The 14,894-nt window shown below is 42.5% G+C and overlaps 1 protein-coding gene across 1 annotated transcript in view; it reads left to right on the forward strand.

The window, feature by feature from the left end:
• Window positions 1-14,894, forward strand: part of SPTAN1 (spectrin alpha, non-erythrocytic 1) — a 61,408-nt gene that overhangs the window by 23,610 nt on the left and 22,904 nt on the right. The window contains exons 19-30 of the mRNA XM_059715600.1: window positions 302-519; window positions 1,260-1,352; window positions 1,793-1,927; window positions 3,520-3,668; window positions 4,940-4,999; window positions 7,172-7,370; window positions 8,886-8,990; window positions 9,801-9,824; window positions 10,261-10,296; window positions 12,128-12,175; window positions 13,345-13,436; window positions 14,700-14,844. Coding sequence (XP_059571583.1) covers window positions 302-519; window positions 1,260-1,352; window positions 1,793-1,927; window positions 3,520-3,668; window positions 4,940-4,999; window positions 7,172-7,370; window positions 8,886-8,990; window positions 9,801-9,824; window positions 10,261-10,296; window positions 12,128-12,175; window positions 13,345-13,436; window positions 14,700-14,844 — 1,304 coding nt within the window. The remainder of the gene's footprint in view (window positions 1-301; window positions 520-1,259; window positions 1,353-1,792; window positions 1,928-3,519; window positions 3,669-4,939; window positions 5,000-7,171; window positions 7,371-8,885; window positions 8,991-9,800; window positions 9,825-10,260; window positions 10,297-12,127; window positions 12,176-13,344; window positions 13,437-14,699; window positions 14,845-14,894) is intronic.

Below are 14,894 nucleotides of genomic sequence, written 5' to 3' on the forward strand. Positions count from 1 at the left end.
AATCCAGTTGTAGAAAGAATTGTTCTTTCCCATCATAGCTGTAAACAGACAGACGGGAAATGATTAGGAGTAGCCTGTCTTGTTTTCAGTGGCTGAAATGTTCCTAGCTCACTCTGAGAATATCCTCCAATTAGTGCCAAGGACATCACCTTCAGCAAACATAGTTTGGACTAACCGCTGTGTAAACTAAAAAGGTCTACGCAAATATAACTTCCTCTGGTATTAAAAATGAAAGTATTTCAGTCTTTTTTAGTTTCTTATCTCTCTAGCTAGTTTCAAAACCTACTCTCCTGTTATTTAGGACACTTTGCTGCTGAGGATGTAAAAATCAAATTGAATGAACTGAACCAGAAATGGGAATCACTTAAAGCAAAGGCATCTCAGAGGCGACAAGATTTGGAGGACTCCTTGCAAGCACAGCAGTACTTTGCTGATGCTAATGAAGCTGAGTCATGGATGAGGGAGAAGGAGCCCATTGTAGGCAGCACAGACTATGGAAAAGACGAGGACTCCGCTGAGGTACGGTGTTCCTGGCACATACATCAGTTCTGCCCATGGAACTCTGATGGATTCTGATGTACGCTTGATGACAACAGTGAGTTGTTCTGCAGGTCTTAGGCAAGTGAGAAGGAGACTTTCTTATCTCACAAACTAGTAGCTGAGCTTAGAATTTAAAGAGTGCAATCTTTTTTGTTCTCTGCCTCCATTAATATTTTATATTGTGTTTGTTGTAGTCAATATATTGGGCCAGCCACACACAAGGTTGTCATAGTTACAGGATTTCATGTAATGTGGAGGAGGTGGAAAGTTTAATTACCTCAGTTGTATGTAGTAGGATTCAGAATTTCAGACATTGTCAATATGAATCTGGCCTTCAAGTAAGTTATTAATTGAAAGACATTGCTATTTAACAGTTATTTTAGTGGTATTAATCTCTAATGCCTGATGGCACCTTCTTGGCTATATAGAAACAGTAGAAACTAGCTACCTGCAGGATGTACAGTCTGAGCTAATATCACTTCTAATGGGCAATTCCCCTAGTTGGGATTAGAAAACATTTGTGGGGCAAGGCAAACAACTTGCCTATATACTACTTATTCCATATCTGTCCTATGTATAAATTAAGGACTTAGCACTCCACAGGTGCAATTATCCTAAGAACTTGATTTAATGTAGAGAGAATCCATATAATATTTGATAGCAGTATGGCATCTGTAAGATGGTTCCCCAATGTGTGTGTTTTTCTGTTTTGGTTCCAGGCTCTTCTGAAAAAACATGAGGCATTGATGTCAGATCTCACCGCATATGGCAGTAGCATACAGGCTCTGAGGGAGCAGGCTCAGTCTTGCAGGGTAAGAAGAGAATGCTGATCCTAGTAACTCTGCTGTCAACTGGTACTCGCACCAGTTTGTGCTTTACAGGCCCATGTTTAAGTTAGCACAGGCAGCTACAGATTGCTCTGCTATTACCTGTTACGGTCTGTCACAGGGGAGATACTTTACACAGATTAAAAAAAAACATTATTTTTGCAACATGAAACTGTTGTAGCCCCTGCCCCTATTTCGAAGTTTGAGACTAGATTGGACCCAAATAAACTTATTGTAGCACTCGAATTTCATCAGTTGCCAAGCAGGAGACTTTCATCCGTCGCCAACCAATGTCCTTTTATGAATTATAGGTACAATAAAGTTTGAAATTTTTGTAGAACAGCTGCATTGGTTACGCTGAATATTTAGCATCTTTTAAGGTGATAATTTTTTATTTCTTTTTTCCTCTCTCCTATTTATTGTAGCAACAAGTTGCCCCTACTGATGATGAAACTGGCAAAGAGCTGGTCCTGGCACTCTATGATTACCAGGAAAAGAGTCCCCGTGAGGTCACAATGAAAAAGGGAGACATCCTGACACTGCTCAATAGTACTAACAAGGTAAGCCCTTTGTCTCCCAGCAAGCTCAGAATCCCAGCAGTCCTAGTCTTATATAGGCTAATAGGCTTTTTTTGTTTTTCTTAAACAGCGTTGTGGTAGCAGAGTTAGATGCTGACATACTTATGCTTTGCTTCCATTCCTCCTTTCCTTCTGAATTCCCAGTAGTTCCATTATTGTTTCTGTTTTACAACCCTTTCCCTCTGTCACTAGCAGCCTCCTGAGAGTCAAAGACAACACTCACCTTATACCCCATCACCCTTAGTCAGTAATTGAACATAAGAGTTCAGGATTGAGAGAAGAGGCCTGCTGTCCACAGTACTCCCAGTCCTTCCTTCTCCAGTGAAGGAGAGAATATGTAGAATAGGTTTCTGTGCTGCTGCAAATAATTGGCATTAAGATCAAATGCAGTTGAACATCCAAAGGGTCTGTGCAATAAAGCTCTGTGCTGCTGTTGACACTAGTTGTGTGCTAATAGTATCTTCTAGGCTGAGGTGGACAAAATATGGTCTGTGGGCTGGATCCAGCCTACAGAGGGATTTTGCTTGGCTCACGTGTGAGGGACAACCTGGGGCATGGCATGTGCAGCTGGTTCTGCAGCCCCTGGGTGCACAGTAGGGCTAGGGCAGCGCGACAGCTGGACTCCCATTTCCCAGCAGCCCCAGTGGTGGCAGCTCCTTCCAGCTGCCACTGCCAAACACAGCTCTGCTGCTGGGCACCCACCACCAGGGACAGGAACCCTTGGGCCAGCAGGGCACAGCATCCAGGAGTGAGATGGGTGGATGGGGCCAGGGAGACGCCAAGATCTTGGAGCAGTGACAGTGCAGGGCTGGGGTCTAGAGCCACCATCCACTGCCTGCACACCCCTACGATGTGTGCAGGTTCTACAGGTAGGGGCATGTAGGGAACAGTGCAGCTCAGCCCTGACCCCAGCCCTGCACTGTTGTTGCCCCAAGATCCTGAACCAGGCCTTGAGCGTAGCTCCCTGCCTGCCTGCATAGCTCCTGGCTGATCTCCATGGAGACCCCAGGATCATGGGCCCATGAGCGTAGGGCCGGGGCAGAGGCCCAATTCTGTAGGCAAGGACACATCATGGCTGTGTCCCAGTCCCAAGCTGTTACCACTCTGCGATCCTGGGGTCTCTATGGAGACCAGCTGGGAGGTGCATCTGAGGTGATAGCATGGGGCCAGGGCAGAGCCACAATCCACTCCCTGCACTCCCGTGTCTGGAACCCATGCCCATCACAGGCATTCAGGCAGTGGATCACGGCTCTGCCCTGGACCCCACTCCATACTGTTTACCATCCTATGACCCTGCCCCATGATCCTGGCCTTGCCTACCTGTCCTGTTCCCAAACACCACTTCCTACCTGTGCACGGCACCATCTCGCATAGGGAGCTTTCGTGAGTTGTTGCATGAGCAGGGGACTGCTGACCCAGCCCGCGCCAGCTCAGCGAAACTCCCCATGTGGCCCGCAGACCCAAATAATTGCCCGCCCCTGTTTTAGGAAGTTGTAGAAGTTTTTGGTTGGTTTTGTATCTGTTTCCTTTCAGGATAAACTTGTAATCAAGATTTTGTTTTTCATTTTGTTCAGGACTGGTGGAAGGTGGAAGTTAATGACCGTCAGGGTTTTGTACCCGCTGCTTATGTGAAAAAGCTAGACCCTGCCCAGTCTGCCTCCCGAGAGAATCTACTGGAAGAGCAGGGCAGCATAGCATTGCGGCAGGAGCAAATTGACAACCAGTAAGATCTAACGGGCAAGATGTTAAAGCATTTGTGGCACTGGCCTGCCTGGGTTTGCCTGTGCCTCTGTCCTTTTGTTTAAAAAAAAAAAAGTTTAGGTAGATGCCCCTTACTAGCAAGGGGTAGGGTAGTGAATTAAAGCTCCTAGTGGTGCTCCTTTAGTGAATTCTATTTATTATCGTTTTCATTCTAATTTTAGGGTCTTTTTCTAATTTTCCATTTTTCTAACTGTAGAAATCATGAAATCTAAGCTAAACTTACTGTCTGAATATTTTCTGTGTTTTGTGGCTATTACATCTACTGTCTCTCCTTAGTATCGCTCATTTATAATCTGTAACTTAACGTGATTCCATTTGAGATGCATCCTTAAATCTGGTTACCTGAAGTACAGTACCCTCCCTATACAGGGCTGTCCTCAAGCAATGAACTACTTAGGGGTCATGGCTATCTGGCTCTAGCTTGCTGTAGTTTTTTCCCCCTTTTGAGAGATGCGGCTGTCCCCTTTACTGCTGTGTGAGCTAAACCTACCTGTAAGACATTTTAATTTGCTGCGCAAATGAACAAAACTGCCTAATGCTTGGTTATTGCCCCTCCTACAGCATGTGGTAGTGTTAGATTAGCTTGAGGCAGTGCTGCAGGCAGTAGGTGTGGGCTATAGGCTCATCTTATCAAAGCACTTAGGCTAAAGCTGGAAGTTTTATGTTCCCTCCCAGCTGTTCTCACAGTTACGCTTTCACTCTTATAAGAGCTGCCACCTACTCAAGTTTTAAGACACCAAATTATTAAATGACACGCTAATTACTGGCTTTGTAAACTGTAAGATAAAAACCTGTTTGTGCGTTTCCCAAAAGATGTACATTATATAAGAGGAAGGAAAGGATTTAAGAACCTTCCATATCATTAAAGTGCCAGGAATAGTCTGTTAGGTAACTCTGAAATAAGCTTGTGCACTGCTTCAGAGAGCTGAAAGTGAAGATGTGTTCCTTTGGAGCAGGGGAGATGCCTTTTATTTCCAAACTGAATGGCATGTTCAGGAAGTGAGGTGGCCCAATAGTGAGAGTTCAACTGTACTGCTGATGGTTTCCTTACACAATTTGCATTCCTGATCTGATTTGCTTTTGAATGATACCTAATTTTTCTTCATTTAAATGTGCACTCTTAACCATCATCTCCCACCACAGATGACCCATGGATGGAGCTTCTGCTTTCATAATTTTTGTTAATCTAACTAATTTTTGCATGCTTTTGCTGTGCTCCCTTTGTCTGTGCAGGACTCTCATAACTAAGGAAGTCGGCAGTGTATCTCTACGTATGAAACAGGTCGAAGAACTGTGAGTAGGACTAGCCCTCTCTAAACCATGCTGTCTCCATGCTGTCACCTGTTCATTCTCCCTTTGTTTCTTTTCTACTTTGGGAGAGTTACTCCAGAAGGACTTGGGAAGCAATTTGTGCAATGTAGAGTAGTCTTAATTTAGAAAGGCAGTCGGGTGTTTGGCTCGTGTGTTCTTTCAGCCAGCCAGCTGTTTAGCAAGGCAAAAGGCCAACGAGATAAACTGAAGGCTCAGTTATTTTCCACCATAGTGAACTTGCTTACTGAACAAGGCATCAGCTGGTCACCTTTAGGCTGCCTGGACTAAGTTTTCTTTACCAAAAAAAAATCATACAGGTTTTCAAAGTACAGATAAAAATGTATTTATGTGGATACTTTTAATATAGGGGTGCTCTGATAGAGATTTTTGGGGGCCAATACCAATAGCTGATATTTAAGGAGGCATATCGAGAAAACTTTCTTTATACTGTATTGGTGCCAATCTGATATCGGACCGATGTATCGGTGCACCGCTACTTGAATACAATAGGTCATATATGAATGCTTTTAGAGGTATTAGATACAGTTGAAATAATCCTACTACCCATGTGGTGATCAAGCACCAGTGTTGCATAAAAGTTACATTACATGGATGCAATTGTCCTTCGCTATCATAACATTAATTTTAAAAGATTGTTAAGAACCTGCTGGAATAAATGTGCATTGCACTGAGCTCTGATTAAATTTCTAGAAAGGCAAATTCCATGGGTAAGCACCCTGGCTTGAGAGTGCTCTGTTGCCTTTCTGAAGCTTAGCGTTGAATCCCAAAACAAAAATCTTGAAACCACTTCCCCCAAAATTTAATTGAGGGAAAGCCAGCTTCTAAGCAAATTGAGTCTCATACAATTTAATGTCTCCGTTCTTATGTTTATGTAGTACCTGAAATTGTACACTGACGTAACCTTTAGTCTGCGTACTGGGTATGAAGTTCAAGTGTTACCTGCTTCTGACAACCCATCCCATTCAGAAGACTAGCTACAGCATTCTTTATGAGTTTCACTTGGGCTGAGCCTCAGCTAGCTCACTTCCATCCACTTCCAGTCTTGTATTCAATACCAGGATGATAAGAGTCCGTAGAATTAAGGCTTTGTGAAGCAAATATGTAGCTGAGTAGCCATGTTATATACACACGCTGTAGCGCAAAGCAGCTAGCTAGCTTTCCTTCAGAAATCTTTCCCGGCATTGAGAGGTATGACCAAATGATATCCTCAAGGTCCTACCATATTGGAAAGTAATCCTTCATTAGCCATCCAGGGGTCCCCCAGAAAGCAAAATGAAACCACTACGAGGCTTTTCAGTTCTCTCTTGTGTGTTCCTGCAAGTCTCTCAGTGATAACTTATGGTATTAACAACAGCTAATGTAATAAATCAGAATGGACCCCTTCCCACTGTACATGGTTTGAAGATAAGTATCAGTCATAGATGACTCTACTATAGGTCCAGGCCTGAAATCAACTGAGAAAATGTGAGGAATCCAGGTGGTGATGGAATTTACCCCATCACCAGATGATTTGAAGCAGGATGACAGAGTGACTATTAAGGGCAACTCCTCCAGGAAGCCCTTTAACACAGCTGATTTGAAGTGGTTGTCATGTTTCTCTTTCCCAAAAGGCATTCACAGTCTCCTATAAGTAATGAACACGAATGACAGTGTGTCAGACAGCCCAGTAGTTTTCAGATGAGGCACGGAAAATTAAAGTTTTGGAGGATGATATTTCAGTGTCATACACAGCATATTTTGTCCACTCATTTGATATAGTTGCAGGCAGAGTATATCGTAAAATAATTTCTTTCCCATATGTGTCCTATGCTGTATGCAGCCAACCCTGCATTGCCATGCTGTTACTGCTTACCAGCACTTGTTATTATCAGCTGTCATTTGGTTTTGCTTCTGCTCACCAGAAAAAGCTTTGTACACAGAAGGTCATCCCTGTATATAGTATATATTCTGAAGGTTTACATTTACATGATCACATAGAGATCATCCTGTGCAATAATAGGCAATTCAGTATCTTGGTGTGGGGATAATCCCATCTCTGGCAGTACTGCCTTCCATTCAGATACCTGTACATGTCATAGGCTCTGGTTTAAGTGAGATATTTCATAGCTCCCTGCCTTTTTCTGCTTGTCCCAGATACCACTCTCTGCTTGAGCTGGGGGAGAAGCGCAAAGACATGCTGGAAAAAAGCTGCAAAAAGTTCATGCTTTTCCGTGAGGCTAATGAGCTGCAGCAGTGGATCAATGAGAAGGAAGCTGCACTCACCAATGAGGAGGTGGGAGCTGATTTAGAGCAGGTGGAGGTACTGCAGAAGAAATTTGATGACTTCCAGAAGGTAAGTAGTTGTGGTCCATAAATTGCATACTAAGCCTACTTCCCTTCTGTCCTTACACTCAGTTTCCTGACTGGGTAGCCACATGACTGCTCCTTCTTTGGCATAGTTCAGACAAAACACAAGCATGTGAAGCAAACGAAGCACTTGGTATAATTTCTTTTAGTGCTGCCACTGCACAGATCCACACAGGCCCCTCTTTCTCTCCCTCCCTCCTGTGTTTTGCTTTACATGACTGCACACCTCAGTAGCACCAGAGAGAAACCCTCTTTATATCCTGTCTCGAGTAGTGTCCCATATGCTTATTTGTAGGTGCTGCCCTTTGCCACTACCTTTGTGGGCATCTTCCTTAGTGCTGGACATTCTGTATGTGAAAGGTCCTATTCTTTGTAGCTTAAGGGCAGAATATTTTTTTAAATGATCTGATGATGCACGGTGGTATATGAGACATGAAATAGTAATGTTCTCTAAAGAGATTATTAGCATGCAACTTCCCCTTTTTTTTCCTTCAGCCATTTTTGGGATGCTAGTGTGGCATTGTCTTGAGTTTCTGCTTGCATGAGAGTTATAAAAATGCTTCTTGGGGAGCTTGCAAATTGAAGCAGCTGGTGATTTTGGTCATTTTCTAGGCTGCATATTGTATTTACAACTTGTATGTTAATTAACAAACAACCTGGTCCAACCTGATATTGCAGCCATGGAAATAGTGCCAAATACCACAATGTGTTTCTGTAATAGCTTGATGGGTGTACTTGGAAGAAGTCGCCTTTTGAAATACATAGCACCTTTCCTTTTGTTAATAGATTGGTGCCATCCTTTTATAGTGCCTGAAGTAATAAACTCCTAAAATTACCACTTCAGTTTTTCTTTTGATGAATTTATCCAGCACTACAGCCAATAGCTTTTGATCTTAATCATTTTGGGCAGTGGTGCTCAATCTTTCAGCCCAACAGGGCAGATCCCACAAGTGGGTTGGTCTGCATGCCTGATTCAGCATGGGGTTGCCAAACAGGGTTGGTCTGTGGGTGCAGTCCAGTGCACCAACCCAGCCCCATGCACTGGATCCAGCCACGGAACAACTCGGTGCCAGCCAAGTCTGGCCCCGTGCACCAGATCTGACCGCAGTGACCCTGTGCATTAATGTAGTCTAGAGCACAGACCCATGTCATTAGACGTGTGGGCCAGATAACCCAGTCTCACAGGCCAGAGGTTGTGTGTCTCTGAGATTGCTGATGTAGACACGTAGTTTAATAGATTTAAAGGATATACCGTTGTTAGGCGACTCATCAGCTTGATTTGTACATGGAAAAGTCTTGGAACCCATTTCTTTAATACATTGGTGTTGATACTTGGGATTTCTTAGAAAAAGACGCATCCCTATGTCTACATTGCATAAACGGGAAAGGTCAGGAGAGCTGAATTCCTGCTGTTGGGAAATTGGGTACCTCTGTTGCAGCTGTCTCCTTTTGTTTTGTTTATCTGCAAGTTCAGTCTATGGTGTTTTGCTGTCTTGTGCAGGATCTGAAAGCCAATGAATCGCGCCTAAAGGATATCAACAAAGTTGCGAATGACCTGGAATCAGAAGGGCTGATAGCAGAAGAAGTACAGGCAGTACAGCAGCAGGTTCGTGCTCGTGTCTGACTTGGGCTACTGTCAGGTTGTAGCAAGGACAAGTGGAATTGCCCTGTCTTCTCCAGGTTTTCTATCTCTTCCTCTTCTGCAGCCGCAGATTTATTGCTAGGTGTTAGCTGCTTACTCTTTCCAAGATTGTTAGTAGTCTAACTAGAGCCTCTTAACGTCTTCTCTGGAGACTGGGATAGCTTAGCAATCATTCAATTTTATGTAGTGCAGTAGCACATTTCTAGACCACTGCTTAGGTGTTTTTAATAGTGGGAATCCTAAATAACTACTTGGATTCTTTCTGATTTGCAATGTTGCTTTCTACTTATTTAATCTTTCCAGTTTTTTATCAGTTAAGTGGGGATAATTCTTGCATACCTTAAAGGTCCAAGGGTTAACACTGGTTTATTGGTTTCATTTGTTTCATTGTTTGTGTGCAGGCTTTCAAAATTTAAACTGTTATATAAATGCCAGGTGGTATTAGCTTTTCAAAGCTCTTGGTTTGTGCAAACAATTCTGCCCAATCAACTATAATAGGAAGGAATGCTGAGCAAACTCATTCCTTTATAAATCCCTGGAGGTAATGTGTTGTTGGAGGTGTGTGCAGCAATAAATCCTGCTATTCAATGCTGCACATTGTCTTTGAGCACATTCTTTGGCTGGTAACATACTGAAGGTCAATGTATAGGAGAATATTTTTGTGCCTTTTTTGTCCATTCCATCCCCTTCCCTTTCCACAAAAATAATCAAATCTTTCTACAATTTCTCTTAAGTGTCTTGCAAAGTAACAGCTATTTCCTTTTTCCCTTGCAGGAAGTCTATGGCATGATGCCCAGGGTAAGCACTGACATGACATTTACATGTTGTCTTAACAAAAAGAGGATCAGAGGATATTCAAGATGTTAAGGTTGAGACCTCCTTGGGAATACAGTTTGTTTCCCATATAACTCTTGATAATGATGTTTAAGGGACATTTTTAAAAAATCCCTTGGTCTTCCTGAGTGTATTTGAAGAGGGGGTCTCTGATCCATTCATCTTCTTGTTTTCACCTCTGGTTGGTAGCCTTCTCAATGCAGGATAGTTTTTTGGGGTTTGTTGTTTTGTTTTGTTTTTTTGAAAGAATCATAAAAATTATGCATTCAAATATCTTGAGGGTTTAATTTGTGTATCCTGTCTGTTTCTGATTTAGTCAGGTTTGGGCTAACTCCCATTTATTTTCGTTTTCTTATGTTTAAAGTTTCCTTTTTCTATTTTTTTTTTTTCTTTTTAATAGGATGAAACTGATTCTAAGACTGCTTCACCTTGGAAGGTAGGGCTTGTTTATTTGGTGGCTCCTTCAACTAGTGTGCTTTTACAAAAGGAAATACATGCAGAATACTCGTCTTGTCTCATCACTCCACCCCATTCTACACAAGAGGATCAAATTTTCTGTCTCTCCTGGTCAAATAGGTCTTATCCCTGGGAGTCATGAAATACTTTTGAATATTTATAAGTAATGTTACCACAGCCTAGTACTGACTTCTGTAAGGCCTCATGCCTTTTGTTTTGTCTTCCTCCCTCTAATTTGTTTTAACTGCATGTGTAGAAGTTGCTAAGTCTTTGAGGAGGAATGGATATAGGTTACGCTTCTAAATATACTCCACTGTGGCAATGCCGCATGCAGAAAATTAAGCTTTTCCCATAAGACCTATATATAATCTTCAATTGAAGAAATACTGTCCACATCCAGATGAGCACAACTGTATGGTATGTGGCACATACTGCACATTCATCTGTTCTCTGAGCAGGGTGGGGTTGACCCCAGGAGATCCCAGGGTCAAAAAACCTGCACACAAAAAAGAAAAACAAAAAAAGAAGGAGGGGGGGGGGAAAAGGCAGAGCAGTACATGTGAGGGCAGCATGTGCCGCCCAAAACTGGAGTCTGGCAGGCCAGAGCCATGCTCTGGCTGCCTGTCAGGCTCCAAGCAGAGGATCACTGCAGCTGCAGCCCCAAGAGGACCCCAGGTAAGGCTTCTGGGGCTAGCTCGGTGCTGGCCCCAGCCTCCTTTACCCCACCTGGGGTAACCTGCTACGTACCAGAGAACACATGGCACAGCCATTCCCTGGGGACAAGTAGCAGCGACACAAAATGTGCTTCTACTTCTTGTCCCCAGGGAAACATACTTGTATGTTCATGTGGACGCAGCCACTGGTGTCTAAGTGGGCACCTACACGTGAGCAGCAAGGCTGCTCCGATGTGCTATAATCACTCTGATGCTGCTTCAGAGTGGACTCAATTAATCGAGTCTGCTGGAGTATGGTAATTTTATCATGAAAATCACAAGACACTCTCAGAGCGTCTCATGTATTGTGTATCAGCTGATATCGTGTATCCAGTGTCTCCTGTATTGTGTATCAGCTGATACACAGGATACTCTCAGAGCCACTCTAATTAAAAAGCGCCACCCACCCTTTTCTCCCCCCCACTCCTGGAGCATGTGTATAAATGCCCACTTTTACCTAGTAAAGTATAGGACCCCTTCTTATGAAAATGTCCACAATTAAATGAATTTATTTGGTATTGGAAGAAAAGAGATTTGCATCCTGAAAGAGTGTTTAAGCATCATGCTTCCAATTTATTTGGGGGGGGGGGGTTGTTTTGTTTTTTGGTTGGTTTTTTTTCTTTTGCAGTAGCCTCAAATACTGTTTTAGGTTTTTAACAATATTGATTACAGGCTAGGATGATTTTGCTAAACATTTAAATCTGTTGAAAATATCATCCCCGATAAATTATTTTTTTTAAATAAATATCTTGCACATAATATTAATACACATGCACTTTAGCCTTTTAAGCTATTATAACTGATTTAATTTCCAGCATTCATTTCTGTTTTGAAATGCAGAAAGCAGCTGTCCATGTTGGACACTTCTGAAGAAACTTTTTAAATATAACAGTTCTCACTGAGGTTTATAAAATCAGCATATTACAATCACTTTCCAGTTTGTAAAATCCTATTTTACAAAACCCAGATGTTTGACCAAAGCTAAATTGTTGGTGTGTGTAAGGAGTTCTGCTAGCGTAAGGAGTTCAGTTATGGTGCCGATTTGTTAGTAAATTAATTTAACTGGTACCTTTTTATTTCTGCCTCTTCTTCATGCAGTCTGCCCGTCTGATGGTACACACAGTGGCTACCTTTAATTCCATCAAGGTAAGCCAACTGCTGTTCAAATCCAATGAAAAGTAATAGCTTTCTTTTATCGCTTACATCTGTGTGCCTCTTTGTATCTTCATATTCCATTGCCCTTTAACCTTCTGACTACCCATTAAGAAAAGGGTTGACTTATAGCCAGCCCCATTCCTAGCCCTCCCCAACTCCCTCCCTCCCTTCTTATGCGGGCCTCGATTCTGACCCACTTACCTGCAGGGAGCTGCTCTCCACACTGCCTGGCTGCCATGTGCACATGTATGTGTACACATGCACATGGCACCCCCTGCCTGACTGCCCTCCTCTTGCTCCCCCCAGCCTCTTGCAGACTGGAACTCTGCTAGCCTGCGAAGGGAAACTTACCATTTCCTATGGTTTTTCTCCTGAAAAGGAGAAAATCTAGGTTTTTCTGTGGCGAACGGAAAACGTGGATCTTTGCTGATAACATCTTCTCACCTATACACTGGTATCTTATTTAACTATGTGCACTACAGAGTGATTTTTTTTTTTTTCTTTTTCTTTTTTTAACCCCAGGAGAAATACTAATAGTTTGCTGTTACCTATGTAGGATCCTTGAATCAATGCTTGCTTCTGTAATCAAAGCAGCGAAATAGGATTCTTGTTATGCGCATGGACAGCTCGCACTTAACAGGCTTCAGCCATGTTCGAAGATCCCCATAGTCTTTCTCCTGGCTCTTTTTGTAACTCCCATCATTCTCCAAGCAGTTGGCGCTTATATCCTGAATTGCAGCTATTTTAGCAAGACTTCCAAAAGTCTACTAAACTCTTTTCAAAGCAGTGGTATTATAACTCTTGTCCATGGACTGCCAGTGTTCCACAGGCCTTGCCATCATGTCTGTAACATAAAACCTCGAGGGGCTCTAAGGGGAGAGGGAGTGTTATAAAGCATGGTTGGAGGCACAAGCGACTGTTTCTACAAAAGTCTGTAGAACAGAACAGTTGGAAAACCATTGTTGCAACCTGGGTTTTGCCTTGTTGAAGAATAGCTGTATAGAGGGACTGTTTTCTTTAGAGACCTTTATTGTGCTTGCCATATCTGTCACAAAGCCATGCCAGTTAGCTTGGTAGCTGGAAGGGGTAGATTTTTCTTTGTAAACAAGTAATAAATAAAACAAACAAGTGTGATGTTAAGGTTTCTGTTGTCCCTGTAGGAGCTGAATGAGCGCTGGAGATCTCTGCAGCAACTAGCAGAAGAGCGAAGCCAGCTGCTGGGCAGTGCTCATGAAGTTCAGCGATTCCACAGGTAAGACCCACTACCTGGATGCAGCAAGTAACAAGTTAGGGATAGGTGCCACGTGTAATGTTTGTCCTAGGCTTCATGTGAAATTTATTGTAATTTTAAAATGTGGCAGCTCATGTGGATGCCGTTCCACTCCCATCTCCTTCGAAAGAAGTTAGACAAAACCCATGGCAAAGAATGGTTCTCTAACCTGTGGTTTGTATTAATATTTTAAATTACTAAGATGACTCTCTTTGGCTTCATTTTGACTGAGTCGTCTTGTGGTACTGGCACATTGTTAGCAGCAAGGAAGCTTGTTGTAGGGTTGTAAAATAGTGTAGATGTTGCTTTAAACCTTTATCTTGAGAATATAACCCTTTCAAGAACAGCCACTGTTCTTGCCAGGTTGTGCCTTTTCTATTCTCATGAACTGCCTCTTTTTTTTTTCCTCTGTCTCCCCTATCCTTTCGTCACTGGCTGTCACACGGATCTAGCGCCTCCGTTCAGTTCTTTGGAAGTTGAATACAGTATGACAGCAACCTTATAAACATTTGAAATTTTTTGCGTACTGAATCTTTTGCCTATTCAGTGTACAGCATCTGCTCTTTTTCTTCCCCCCCGCCACCCCTGTCACTACAACACTGCCAGACCAACTGTGTCTGTGTGTGTGTGTGTGTGTGTGTGTGTGTGTAAGGTGCCTGCACAATGGAGGTCTATTCTTGGTTGTCATTTAGCCCCTACTGCAATAAACATGATTAATAATTTCTTGTGCAACGTTCTCCACCATTGTCACTCCTTTCCCAAGCTCATACCTCAATCTAAACAAAGGATGTTAAAAGAAGAATTTTGCCTATTATTTTGCTGTCACTTGGGAGGAAGAGGTTAATCTAATGAAATACAGGAGTACTAGAGTTGTGATGTTAGAGATCCGGATTATTTTCCCACTTTTGCCAGAGATTGGCTGTATGATTTTAGGAAACCATTTAAACCGTTTGGCTTAGGTTTCCCCATTTTTTTTAAATGAGGGCAGTAATTTTCTGCTCCCCACAGTAGTTGATATGATGGGTAATATAAGCTCTACAGTCCTCAAAAATAGCACAAATTCTGCTCATTAAATTACACTAACATTTTCTTACTTCTGAGAGATTTAGGTCTGCTTCAAAACTGACAAAGAAACCATTTAATAGACACTCACATTCTTAGGAAATAAGCTGTTTGGAGTTTGATAAAAAGATTTAGCATGAGCTTCATAGTATTTTTTTTTTTTTCTCCCCTTCCTGCAACCAGAGATGCCGATGAAACTAAGGAATGGATTGAAGAGAAGAATCAGGCATTAAATACAGACAACTATGGACATGATCTGGCCAGTGTGCAGGCCCTACAGCGCAAACATGAAGGTTTTGAGAGAGACCTGGCAGCTCTTGGAGACAAGGTGAGCCCAAGAATGGGAAAAACATGTTGGGTTATTTCCTTTATCTCATA

The sequence above is a fragment of the Alligator mississippiensis genome, chromosome 12 (assembly GCF_030867095.1).
Source record: "Alligator mississippiensis isolate rAllMis1 chromosome 12, rAllMis1, whole genome shotgun sequence".
Lineage (NCBI taxonomy): Eukaryota > Metazoa > Chordata > Crocodylia > Alligatoridae > Alligator > Alligator mississippiensis.